Source organism: Phaseolus vulgaris, chromosome 1 (assembly GCF_051622355.1).
Source record: "Phaseolus vulgaris cultivar YP4 chromosome 1, ASM5162235v1, whole genome shotgun sequence".
Taxonomy (NCBI): Eukaryota; Viridiplantae; Streptophyta; class Magnoliopsida; order Fabales; family Fabaceae; genus Phaseolus; species Phaseolus vulgaris.
Window position 1 is genome coordinate 35,509,259 of NC_143498.1, and position 12,650 is coordinate 35,521,908.

At 40.0% G+C, this 12,650-nt stretch overlaps 3 protein-coding genes across 3 annotated transcripts; 1 reads left to right on the top strand and 2 right to left on the bottom strand.

Moving 5' to 3' along the window:
• Positions 1–2,245: 2,245 nt before the first annotated feature.
• LOC137815836 (uncharacterized) lies at positions 2,246–2,824 on the bottom strand. Its single transcript, XM_068618948.1, has 2 exons — positions 2,495–2,824; positions 2,246–2,407 (listed from the first exon to the last, which is right to left on the bottom strand). Exons 1-2 carry the CDS (start codon positions 2,822–2,824, stop codon positions 2,246–2,248), a joined length of 492 nt encoding a protein of 163 aa, XP_068475049.1.
• Positions 2,825–3,302: 478 nt separating this feature from the next.
• Positions 3,303–4,499, bottom strand: LOC150029598 (uncharacterized). Its single transcript, XM_090296282.1, has one exon. It carries the CDS (start codon positions 4,497–4,499, stop codon positions 3,303–3,305), a length of 1,197 nt encoding a protein of 398 aa, XP_090152408.1.
• Positions 4,500–6,900: 2,401 nt separating this feature from the next.
• LOC137815838 (LOB domain-containing protein 4) lies at positions 6,901–10,114 on the top strand. Its single transcript, XM_068618949.2, has 2 exons — positions 6,901–7,266; positions 9,808–10,114. The coding sequence occupies exons 1-2, from the start codon at positions 6,901–6,903 to the stop codon at positions 10,111–10,113; spliced, it is 672 nt and encodes a 223-aa protein (XP_068475050.1). The 3' UTR covers position 10,114.
• The last annotated feature ends 2,536 nt before the right edge of the window (positions 10,115–12,650 follow it).

The window sequence follows — 12,650 nt, forward strand, 5'->3', positions numbered from 1 at the left end:
GAGTGAGCTCGCTCTTTCTTGCACACTTACTCCACCCAGTATTTGAGCTCGGGTGAACACTCTCACGCCGACTTAGTTTACTTATTATTGGTTAGATCGGGGTGAATTGCTCATACAACTTTGACCGCACAAAATGTCTAGACTTGGGTGAACACTCTCACATCAAATTAGTCCTTCTTATTTTGTACTGCATTGGATGATCAATCTGTGTAACTAGTATTCATCCCATAGTGCATTTAAGCTCGGGCGAACACTCTCGCGCCGAGTTAACCTAACCATGTTGATTCGGATGAATTACCTACGCGCTACTATTCATCTCACAAAGTGTTTAAGCTCGGTGAATGCTCTCACACCGAGTTAAACCAACTGTGTTTAAACATCTACGCGCCATTACTCATCCCACATAGCGTTTAAGCTCGGGTGAACGCTATCACACCGAGTTAACCCAACTATGTTTAAACATCTACACGCCATTACTCATCCCACAGAGCGTTTAAGCTCGGGTGAACGCTCTCACACCGACTTAACCCGACTGTGTTGGTCAGGATGGGGCACCCATTCTACCTACAGGGCGACTTCGGTCGACTTAATTGCTAGTGGTATTTATCCACACCTACGGCCTCTGCCTGGAAAAATCTCCAAGAAAGGTTGCTTAACAACGTATTCAACACATAAGATAAGCAACAATGCATTATAAACATCTATTTATATCGGGGGGCCTCATTAAAAGAACCCTCTTTAGGGAAAAAGAGCGCCACCCCTTATCATCACATTGTTCATCAACAAACATCAGATACATCAACTGAAGTAAAACTTGAGGTTAGCAGCGTTCCATGTCCTTGGGATGGGTCCCCCATCTAGGGTTTCTAACTTGCACGCACCATTCCTGAGCACCTCAACTACGCGAAACAACCCTATCCAATTAGGAGACAACTTATTCTCCAGCTGGTAAGGATGGGCTTTCTGCATTACCACGTCAGCTACCTGGAATTGCCTGAGCCTGATCTTTATCCTTTGTTTCAGCTCGACCCTCCTTTTCAGCGCTTCTGATTTAACACGGGCTTGTTCTCGGACTTCGTCTAACAAGTATAAGTTCACTTTCCTTCCTTCATTCGACTCTTCCGCAATGAAATTCTGGAACCGGGGAGAGTTCTCTTGGATTTCTACCGAAATCATGGCATCCGATCCGTACACCAGACTAAAAGGGGTCTCCTTATTAGTCGACTACGGTGTAGTATAGTAGGCCCATAGAATTCGAGGAACTTCTTCTATCCACGTTTCCTTTTCCTTCTCTGATCTTCTCTTTAACTCCCTGAGTAGAACTCTATTGGCCAATTCCACCTGGTCATTTGTTTGGGGATGTTCCACGGAGGCAAATATATGCTTTATCCCAAGCTCGAAACACAACTTGCCTAACTGTTGACTGGCGAGCTGTGTCCCATTGTCGGACACCAAGTGTCTAGGGATTCCAAAGCGGCACACTACGTTCTTCCATACAAAGTGTTGTACCTTGTGTGCGGTGATCTATGCGACATGTTCGGCTTCGATCCACTTTGTTAAGTATTTGATGGCTACCACGAGATACTTCATTTGGCGTGTTGCCAAAGGGAAATGACCCAAAATGTCTATTCCCTAGGTGTGGAACGGCCACGGGCTGTAAATCGATCGCAACTCTTCTGCGGGTGCATGGTGCCAATCTGCATGCCTCTGGCATTGCTCACATCGCTGGGCATACCTTGCAGTTTTCCTTAACTGTTGGCCAGTAGTACCCAACTCGAATGACTTTTAACGCGAGTGCTCGACCGCCTATGTGACTATCACAGATACCTTCATGTAATTCTGCCATTACACGAACACATTGATCTCCACTTATACAAGCAAGGGCGGGATGAGCGTATCCGTGATGGAAAAGCATGCCGTCAATCAAAGTATACTTCCCTGCATTCTTCTTAACCATATTTGCTTTCGCGGGCTCGGCTAGCAGTAAACCATCTCCTAAATACAGCTGGTACGGGGTGATCCAAGTCTCTGCTGTGCCACCCTGTGAGGTAGCCATTCCTTCACCTTCCTGTACCTGGCACGTCGCTACCCTGGGGACCTTCAATGTCTCCTAGGTCAATGACCGATGACTTCTTCCGTCCTTAGGCCCTATCTCCAAGATCTCCACTTGGCCTGCCTTTGGGAGATTGTCTCCTGCTGTTCTCGGAGACTTTAGAGTCTCATGTATCTCCGACCTATTCCGATTTCACTTTCCCGAGCTTGCGAACTTGGTCAACAGATCAGCCCAAGAATTTTGCTCCCTTGGCACATGGACGAGTTCAAATTGGGTTAAAGCTTTCATCAGAATCATGACATACTGGTGGTATGCAGCCAACTGCGGGTCTTTGGCTTGGTACCTGTTGGTCACCTGTTTTGTAACAAGTAACGAATCGTTCTTTACCAGTAAGCTTGTAGCTCCCAACTCCTAAGCTAACAACATTCCTGCTATCAGGACCTCATACTCGCCTTGGTTAGTGCTAGCCTTAAATGCAAACTTCAAGGATTGTTCAATCAATAATCCACTGGGACCCTCCAGAATGACGCCAACACCGCTACCCTGTTGGTTGGAGGACTTGTCTACTGACAAGTTCCATTGGAAGTCTCCTAGATCGGAATGAGTATCCTCCGATACCAATTCCACCACAAAATCTGCGTAGATCTGCCCTTTTATCGGCCCTCTTGACTCATAGTAGATATTGAACTCGGACAGTTCCACTAACCATCGCACCATTCGACCCGCAATGTCAGGTTTTTGCAAGAATTTACGGATAGGGAGGTCGGTCATCACTATAACAATAAAACTTTGAAAATAATGCCGCAACCTCTGAGCTGTGAACACTACCGCCAACGGGACCTTCTCAATTTCTTGGTAGCGCTCCTATGGTCCCTGCAGCACCTTGCTAACAAAATAGATTTGTGTCTGGACCTGTTCCTGGTCTTGTACTATTACCGAGCTAATTGCTCGATCTATGATGGCGAAGTACAAGCGCAGGGGAACACCAGCTACTGGCTTCCCGAGGACAAGAGGGCTGACCAGATACTCCTTCTACTTTACAAAAGCCTCCTAGCACTAGGAGGTCCATACGAAACGATTATTTTTCTTCTGGCACTTGAAATACGGGTAACCCTTATCTCCGCTTGCAAATAGAAAACGTGGAAGGGCCGCCATACGTCCTGTTAACTATTGGACCTCCTTTATTGTGGCGGGGCTTCTCATCTCTATAATGGTTGCACATTTGTCTGGGTTGGCCTCTATGCCCCTCTTAGTCAACAAAAATCCGAGGAACTTCCCAGCCTCTACCCCCAAACACACACTTCTCGAGGTTCAACTTCAAGTTATACTTAGCAATGGTTGCAAACAACTCTTCAGATCGATCACGTGCTATTCCTTCTCCACAAGGGTGAGGACCATGCCATCTACATAGGCTTGCACTGTTTGTCGAGTAGGGGGAGAGAATCCTATCCATCAAGTGTTGGTAGGTGGCACCAACATTCTTAAGGCCAAAAGGCATGGCCTTGTAGCAGTAACTAGCAAATTCCGCCATGAACGCGGTCTTACTTTCATCGTTGGGATGCATTCGAATCTGGTTGTAACCCGAGAACGTGTCAAGAAAGCTCAGCAGGTGACAACCCGAGGCACTGTCGACCAAAGAGTCGATACTTGGCAACGGGTGGGAGTCCTTTGGGCAGGCTTTGTTTAGGTCGGTAAAATCGACACACATACTCCACTTTCCATTGGACTTCTGTACCAGCACCACATTTGCTAGCCACTCAGGATACTGGATTTCCCTAATGTGGTTAGCATTCATCAAATTTTGAGTTTCTGCCCTTATGATCAGGCGTCTTTCTTCATTAAACTTCCTCCTCCTTTGAAGCACAGGCCTGACCCTCGTGTCCATGGTCAACCTGTGACAAAGAAAATCAGGATCTATCCCCGACATATCTGTTGAGGACCACGCGAATGTGCTCATGTTCTGGGCTATCCTCATCTTCATGTGCTTTGTTGAAGCTACCACACCCAACTTGCTTATAGAGGGTCTCCTCAAAAGCAAGTTATAGGCAGAAGGAGTATTAACCACAACATACCTCATTACAATGGTCCTGGCAGCCTCCTTGTCCGAGAACGTTGTCCTCGGGTCTACATACCCTCGCACCTCCACGTGGTCACCTGCAAAGCCCACTAGGCATCCATCATGGGGCCTCAACTGGTCGGGGGACAACCGCGGGTTGACGAACGTTGACCAAAACATTACAACGGTCAAGCTCCCTTGATCGATGAGAACTCGGTGTACTCTCCTTCCTACTATGATGACCAATATCACTACTGAGTCATTGTCGTGGGGAACTACGTCTGCCAAATAAGCCTTTCTGAAGTAGAGATCGGGTTCAGGAGAGTCATCCTGATCCCCTGTTTCCAACGACATCACAACCCTCGCGTACCGCTTGCGTTTGGTGGTCATGCTACCTCCTCCAGAGAAACCTCATGATATGGTGTTTAACTCGGCATGGATGGGGACTTCATGCGTCTGGTCTCTCGGGGCGTTTTTCTCTTGAGGTCCTCCTTGGTCAGACTCGAGGTACTCCCTCAGAAAGTTGTCCCTCAGGAGCTCGACCAATTGATAACCTAACACCATGCATCGCTTAATGTCGTTTCTGATTCCTTTATGGAACTCGCACCACACATCCTTTCGACCCCCCAGATTCCTGTCTGTTTTCTAGGGGAACCTCAACTTTTCTGATACGGCTAGTATGCTGATCCTTGTACGATATCCGAAACTTGGGACGAAACTCGTCCTCCTTTCTCCTAGATTTGGCCTTGCCCTTCTTGTACGGCGCGTGCCTAGTGTCTGTTTTCTTCCCCGTTGAGGTCTCATGAACCCTCAGGGGCCGAGAAGCCTTGTTGGTTTCTTTCGGCTTAGCCACCCGAGGTTGCGGGCCATTATTCCTGGCCGCCACTGCTTCCTCGACGTTAATGTGGGAGACTTCTCTCCACCTAATCTCGGAAAAGGTGTCTACTGGGTTCCTGATCAGAGAATCGCAGAACAGTCTAGAACCAACCCCTTGCTCAAAGGCAGACACCATGACATTCTCGTCGTGAGTTCGGAGATTCACAGTAAAAGCCCATAATCAATTCAGATAGTCCTTCAATGACTCCCCTTTTCTTTATCGCACACTAAAAAGATCGTATAGCACTGGGGGCTTCACCAGATTGGTATAAAATTGCTCTCTAAACAGCTTGGCGAATTGCACAAACGAAGTAATGTGGCCATCTGGGAGTCCACTAAGCCACTGTATTTCCATACCTGCAAAAGTACTCATGAACATCTTACACCGTATTGCGTTTGATCATCCCGAGATGATCATTTGAGCATTAAACGTTGTAAGATGGGTCTCTGGATCCTCTATCCCTGTGAACGTGATCTTGTGGGCCACGTAGTGCACGGACACTGGTTCGTCCATGATAGCTCGAGAGAATGGTTCAGCATTGTCCCTTTCATATAAACTCGCCTCCCGTTCTCTTGGGGGTCGTCAGTCACTTTACTGGAGATCCCTGCGCAACTCCTCGTGAGTTTTGCGCAGTTCTTCCCGCAACCTTTCTTGCTCCAACGCAGACCGCTCATTGGCTTCTCGTAGCCTCTCCTGCTCTTGTCTCGACTGCTCGTTGGCCTCCTAGAGAGACCTTAGGGTCTCCATGAGTTGTTGCAGTGTGGTAGCCTCACCTCCATTATGTCTCATTCGTACTTGTCTCGTATTTCTCATCTTCATCTGGAAACTTGAACTTAACTACGGATGTGGATGGGATCAAGTTTAGCAGGCCGCACGGTGGGCGCCAAATGTTCTCACCGCTTGACTTCTTCACCGGTTGACTTAGGATGAACGCACCTCCTTCTATGTTTGGAGTCATGTGACTCTTAGCTGCTTCGGGTATGGCTCCGTTGTGACAGAGGACGCCCTACCTGTTGATGGCACTCTGACGCTCAAATCAATAAAGGCTCACAAAGCAACAAGAAAACTCAGTTTAATTTGCAAAAACAGTGTACCTTCATCTGGGGTCTCAGACCCCTTTTATAACCATACAAGCAACATGCAATAACTCTCATTTCGAATGTAATTGCTTAAACTAGGAGTTTATTTGTTTTTTGTTTTTTCTACATGGATTTGGTCTAGTCCACCATGCTTTTGTTTTCTTTTTTTTGATTTAATGTTATGTTATTTTTCATGTGATTGTACATGTGGCCTAGAATGAGTTTTATTAAAAATAAAAAAAATGCTTATATATTTTTAAACTTCTAGCAATACTTATTAGAATTTATTAAATTAAAGTAATACTTAGGCATGGAACCAATCAACATTATATCATCCTACAAAGAGCAATATAGACACCAAGTTGATGTGATATGATGGATAAATAACCTTATTTCTTAAGCATGTGACTAGGTTCTTAGTCTATCCATATAGAAAAATATTTACCATGACAGGTTAACCCATAAATAGATTTTAGTACCTTAAAGAATTAATCCTTAATTTCTAGCTGAAATACTTTGGTTCCTTCCCCCAAAAAATAAGCAAAATGCTTGTTATCTTGCCCATAGTTTTACACAACTAGTAGTCTGATTATTTGAAGATGTTGCATTAAATACATCCCTAAAATAAGTATTACTTTAATTTAATAAATTCTAATATATAATAAAAGCTTAAAAAAACTGATAAAAACCGATATACATTGTAACGTCTCTCACTTTGTTGAAGAAGAAAAAAAGAACTTATTACATTCCCTTTCCAACTCTCAGAACCATTAATAAATATTCACAATAACACCATCACTTCCATCACTTTCACTCTTGCATTCAGAAACTTAGAATGACTAATCCGGCACAAGAGAATGTTAATGAAGGCACTTCCAGCAGAGCAAATAAGCAGAAAGGCAAGGTCTCAAAGCGTGTCAGGTCACGAGCATCATCTCCTCCATGCGCAGCATGCAAGAAAATGAGGAAAAAGTGCAGCAGTGACTGCATCTTTGCACCTTATTTTGGTTCTAGCCAGGGCTCAGCAAGGTTTGAAGCAGTGCACAAGGTGTTTGGTGCAAACAACTTGTCAAAACTATTGCTAGAAGTTGAAGTGGCTCATCGTAATGAGGTCATAAATTCCATGTGCTACGAGGCTCAAGCAAGGCTAGCCAATCCTGTTCATGGTTGTGTCTCCACCATTTCTGCTTTACAACAACAGGTTTGTTTGATTACTCAATGTTTAAACTCTTGCTATTGCCTTTTTGTTTATGTTTTAGTGTTTTTCTTTATTGTTATTTTTCTGGTAATTCCTTCTCTTTCCTCTCTAGATAACCTGTTTTGTTTTTCCCTCTCTAATTAGGACTACACATGTTTATAACTCATCATAAACATTCTACTTAGTAAATTATGGTTTTATTTTATAATAGTGCATTCTACTACCTAGCTCATGTTTTTTCCTTTATTGTATTCTATTTTATTTTGTTTATCTAATACTTTTTGAGATCCCCAATTTTTAAAAATCCCCAAACAAAACCCTTTCTTCCCTAACTAAAGCTTTAAAACATCTCAACTCCTTCTCTCCCTCATGGTCTTGTGTAAGAAGGTTGGCAAACATGATTGATTGTGAGATGGAGCATGAGTTCACCGAGAATGACCCCAATTTTTTGTTCTCAATTCATTTTCCACTTTTAGAAAAAGTGATTTTGAGGTTTTTGTTTGTTGCACATGTATAAAGACATGATTAAAAAAATTTATCGGTTTTCAAATAATTACGTAATATAGAAAATCATAATAGGTTCTTAAAATTATTTGATTGTCACATCTATTAAACAGAGAGAATGTGTATCTTTTTTCATGAGAGATTATCCTTTAGTGTTTTAGAGATTCGATCAGATAGATGACTCTCTGGTCCTTTTTTCTACGAGAGTCAATTCTTCAGTATTGTGGAGATCTAACTAGATCAATGACGATCCAAGGTTTTACTCCTTTTGACTCTCAACTCTGCTATATCTCTTTATTGATATAGTATGAAGAAACATACGCACTTTTCAAGAAGAGAACCTTGTCTCTCTGTTTTAGTGATATTATTCTCCTATGCCCATCTCATATCTGTCATTATCAAGAAACTACTCTTCGTTGTCCCAATTAATGTTTTATTCTTCATTATTAATTAATTTATTGATTGATTTATTTAAGTAACAAGTAACGTGACTCTCACATGAGACATAAAACCTTACAATGTGTTTATTCGTAACGTTTTAACATTGAATGAATAAAATTTAATAAATATGTGTGGTCTCAATTAAATAGGAATACCAAAACACTAGAAACTTATTAAATAGAAACTAATTTTAGAGACAAAAAATAATTAGTTGTTATTTTGATTAATTTAGAAAGTATAATTGGTAGCTAAAACATTTGTAGTTAATTAGATACCAATTTAGAAACTATTTAACAATAATAAAAACTAATTTAAATACAAATAATTTTTTAGTGTCTAAAATAGTATCTAATTTAGTCAATGTAAGTCTCTTAAATTTGTTTATATTTAATGATTTTCTTGTAGTGAAGTTATTTAGAGTAGACATTAAAAATTAAGTTGTTTATTTTGGTTCCCTTGCCCTTGAAATTTTTTTTCCTATCTATCTTCATTTTTATCATCACATTATTTGTAAACACAGTCAACTCTCTCTCTTCCTTTTAATTTTTATCCATATTTCTTCCATCAATTCACACACTCCAAAATAGTTAATATTTATCTTTTCCCATTTTATAAAATGTTTGTCGTATTACAAGAACTAGCATAATAAAGGTTTGTGTTAAAAATCACATGAAAACATTAAGACACTATATTTGTTTTTATTTTGTTAAAAATATTAAATAAAATGGGATTAATTCATTCATTCATTTTTAAATTCTAATCATTTATTAATTTATAAAAAAATTGTGCCACATAGAAGACATTTTAATGTTACTTCAAATTAAGTCAAACATGGATCCATAATCCACATTGAAGCTAAAATACATGAATAACTTCCATTTTTCACATTTAAAATAGGATCCAAGATTGTAAACACACAAAATCATCTTTGAAAGGAAGTTGTGTTACATTGAGTAACCCTTGATTCAAAGTTTTTGTAAAGCTTTTTCTATATATCAACTTGTAATTTGAAATTGTTTCATGACTACATGACTCATATTTGATGTTAATAAATAGCATTTAAAGCATACAAGTATTACTTGAGTCACATTATCTTCATCCATCAATTATGATTGGTAGATTTCATGATTGCATAAAAAATTAAACAACACCAGATTCAAGGTTAAGTAATACTTCAACTATATTGTATGTTCTTATGTTTAATTTTGATTGTTTTTCTTTTACATCAATAAGATTTTATATATAACTAATTTTGAATACAAAATGTGATAATCTCAATCTTATTCCTGAGAAAACTAAGGAAACATGTTATTATGAGTAAATATGTGTGTTTCTCAATAATTTTTACTATAATATTGTGAACTATTTTTTTTTTTTTTATGATGTCTATTTGTATAGTTAAAGACATACTTATTGAATAATCTTAAAACAATTTCTCTAAGGGTAAAGTAGTTCTTTTTCCAAAAATAAATTCTCTATGACTATTAACACTAGTAAAATTAATCAATACTCTTATATAAATATTCACTTTCTTGAAAATATCATGTTAATAATATAATTCATGAATAAAAAGGTATTCATTTTGAGTTAATGATTCAGGTGGCGATGTTGCAAGGAGAACTTGTTGTGGTTCAAAATCAATTGATTAACACAAAAAATTTATATGAAAGTCTTCTTCAGAGAACATATCAATACCAACAACAACCAAACATCAATGTAGTTATGCAACCTACACAGTCCAACAATTTGACTCCTTCTACCAATAGTTTGATGAACAGGAGCTTCTTTAACCCTGGTTTTGATAATCTTGCAATGCAGACAACACCTTCAACAAACAACATGGAGCCTCGTCAGTTTTGTGGGCTTCCCCATTTCAACAATGACATAACGCATCTATTTCCATGAGTTTTTCTTTTATGATCATTTCCCAAATATAAATTTATAGTAGTATATTTTTTTCATAGACAGGTTTTATATGCACTATCTCATAGAATTTGCAATTATTATATATGTCATGAGATTTTTTTTTAATGTTTTTATGGTTATATCACTTTGTTACAAGATTATTAGAAAAAAAAATTGTATCAACAATTTTAGAGAACAATCAATCACAAACCATGAAAATTTTTGTTATGTAATTATAGTGTTTGTGACAAGGATCGATGAATACCTAATTGTGAAAATTTTTGTTGTAATAGTATCTATGGTTATATTACTTTGTTATAACAATACTAGAAAAACCTTTTATTTTAACAACAATTTTTGGAAAAACAATCAATCAATTACAAACATGACAAAAAAAATTATGTAATTGTAATGTATGTGACAAACGTTGATTAATACATAATTGTGGCAAATTTTGTGGTGATAGTATGTCTTTGCTAACTACACTCAAAATTCATCGCAAAAAGAATTTGAAGTGTTTTAAAGGAAAAACCTTGTGACGGATAGATCTATCTTTAACAAGATTCGTCATAAAATGCATCACAAATTGTATGAAAAACAATCCGTGACAATTTTGTGATTGTAGCTACTATAGAAAAAGTCTCCTATAGAAAAAATATATCACTTAAGTCGTTAAACTTTTGCTTCAAGTGAGCAAGGAAAAACTGTTATATGGTTAAATTTGTGTTTGTGAGCTTGCTTAAAGCGACAGTGTTGTCACTTAAGTGGTATAAGTTAAGTGAAATAATTTTTGCTCCAAACGACACTGATGAGTGAGCTAAAAAGAAATTGCTCAAGGAAAAATGGTTTTCAATTTATTTTTTCTTTATCATCTTGCTTAAACAAACTTTATCTTAAGCAAGATGATAATTCTTTTAAATACTAACAATTATTAAGTTCAAGATAAAGTTTGCTTAAGCAAGATGATAATTTTTCTATTAAGTAGGTCACTCAAAATGACCTAGAATATATGTTTAAGTGAGGATTCTTAGGTGTCCATGCTTTTCCTTAAACATGTAGCTGAAAAAAAAAAAAAAAGAGGTGCTTAAGCTATGAAATTTATAAAAGTTTAATTCCTTACTGTTGGACACTTACTGATCCTGTCGGTTGACTTAGCGCTAGAGCGTTGCCTCGTCATGAACACCTCACCAGCTTGACTCCACGTGCCCTTCAAGTCCACGCCACAGAAAGCCTCTCTGAGAACATGAAAACACAAGGTGGCACCTCTGCGGCCGGTGGCGCTTCGACGCTCAAGTCAGTAACAAGAACACCCAAAAACTGAGAGAAAATATGCTCTGTAGAACCGTACTCAAGGCACACAACCCTAGCAAATGAGCCGTAATGAAAAACGTACCTCTGCAAATTCTGTTAAGTTTACCTTTATAGCTAGGTTTCTTCTCTCTCCAGGCCGTTATGCTTTTGGACGCGTGGCTCGCATCTAGCCCTGCACGTGTCGCCATCTGGGCTGGGATAGCAGGTAGCACCCAACCCTACACGTGTCATTATCTGAGATAGGGTAACTCGAGCGTCATTCTCATACCGCATCCAACCCTACACGTGTCGCCATCTGGGTTTGTGGCAACTTGAGCGTTATTTCTGCGTAGTAGCCAGCTGCGCGGCTAAGTCCTCTACTCAAGGAGCAAGCTAGCACGCAATATGCCCTAGAACACCACTTGACAAGGCGAGTATCGGGTGCAACAAAATGTTCAGCGAGAAGGCGAGTATCTGCGACTTGTTCAGCGAGAAGACTAAAAAGGTTTAAATCCGGCGGCCTACGTGGCTTTGCGCGTTGGCGCTCGTACTGTTCACTGACTTGACGCTTCACCAACTTCTTCGATCATTCGACACGTGCACTCATCAACGGCCATTATTCATTGTCGTTTGCACTTCTCGCAACGATCGAAACTCTTAAACACTTCGCGCTATTTCACTGTTTGATTATCTTCTACCTCTCTTCGAACTCTCGAAACGCTCCAGCGAACGCTCCGATTCCCCCAACCACCATCTTTCTGAATACTCTTCTGATCATCTAAAGGTAACTTTTTTATCACTTCTACTGATATTTTCTGCATTTTAATCGGTTTGCATCATCCATTAACTGTCTGGAGCATACATTGTGGGATGTTTTCTCTGCTTTGTTTTCTCTTTTCTACGCTTAGGGTTTCTGAACCTTTTCTCTGCGAGCCCCCCTTGTTCTTCCATCCCCTTCTCTTCTGTCGAGTCTCTCTATTTACGAACTCTCAAATCTTCCCTTTTAGTCTTCTTGCAGCTTCCTCGATGGCTCGTTCAAAAATCACACCAAACCCTCCTCCATCTCCTCGCAACCCTCCGACGAAAACCCGTAGGGCGAACCCCTCCTCTTCTCGCGACCCTCCAAGGGATCCTAACGTCCCTTCCGACCGAGTCGCGAGACCCGCGTCCTCTCGACCTAGCCAACCACAACCAAACCAACGCGATGGTGAAGCCTCTTCCAGACTACAAACGACTATATCCGTGGG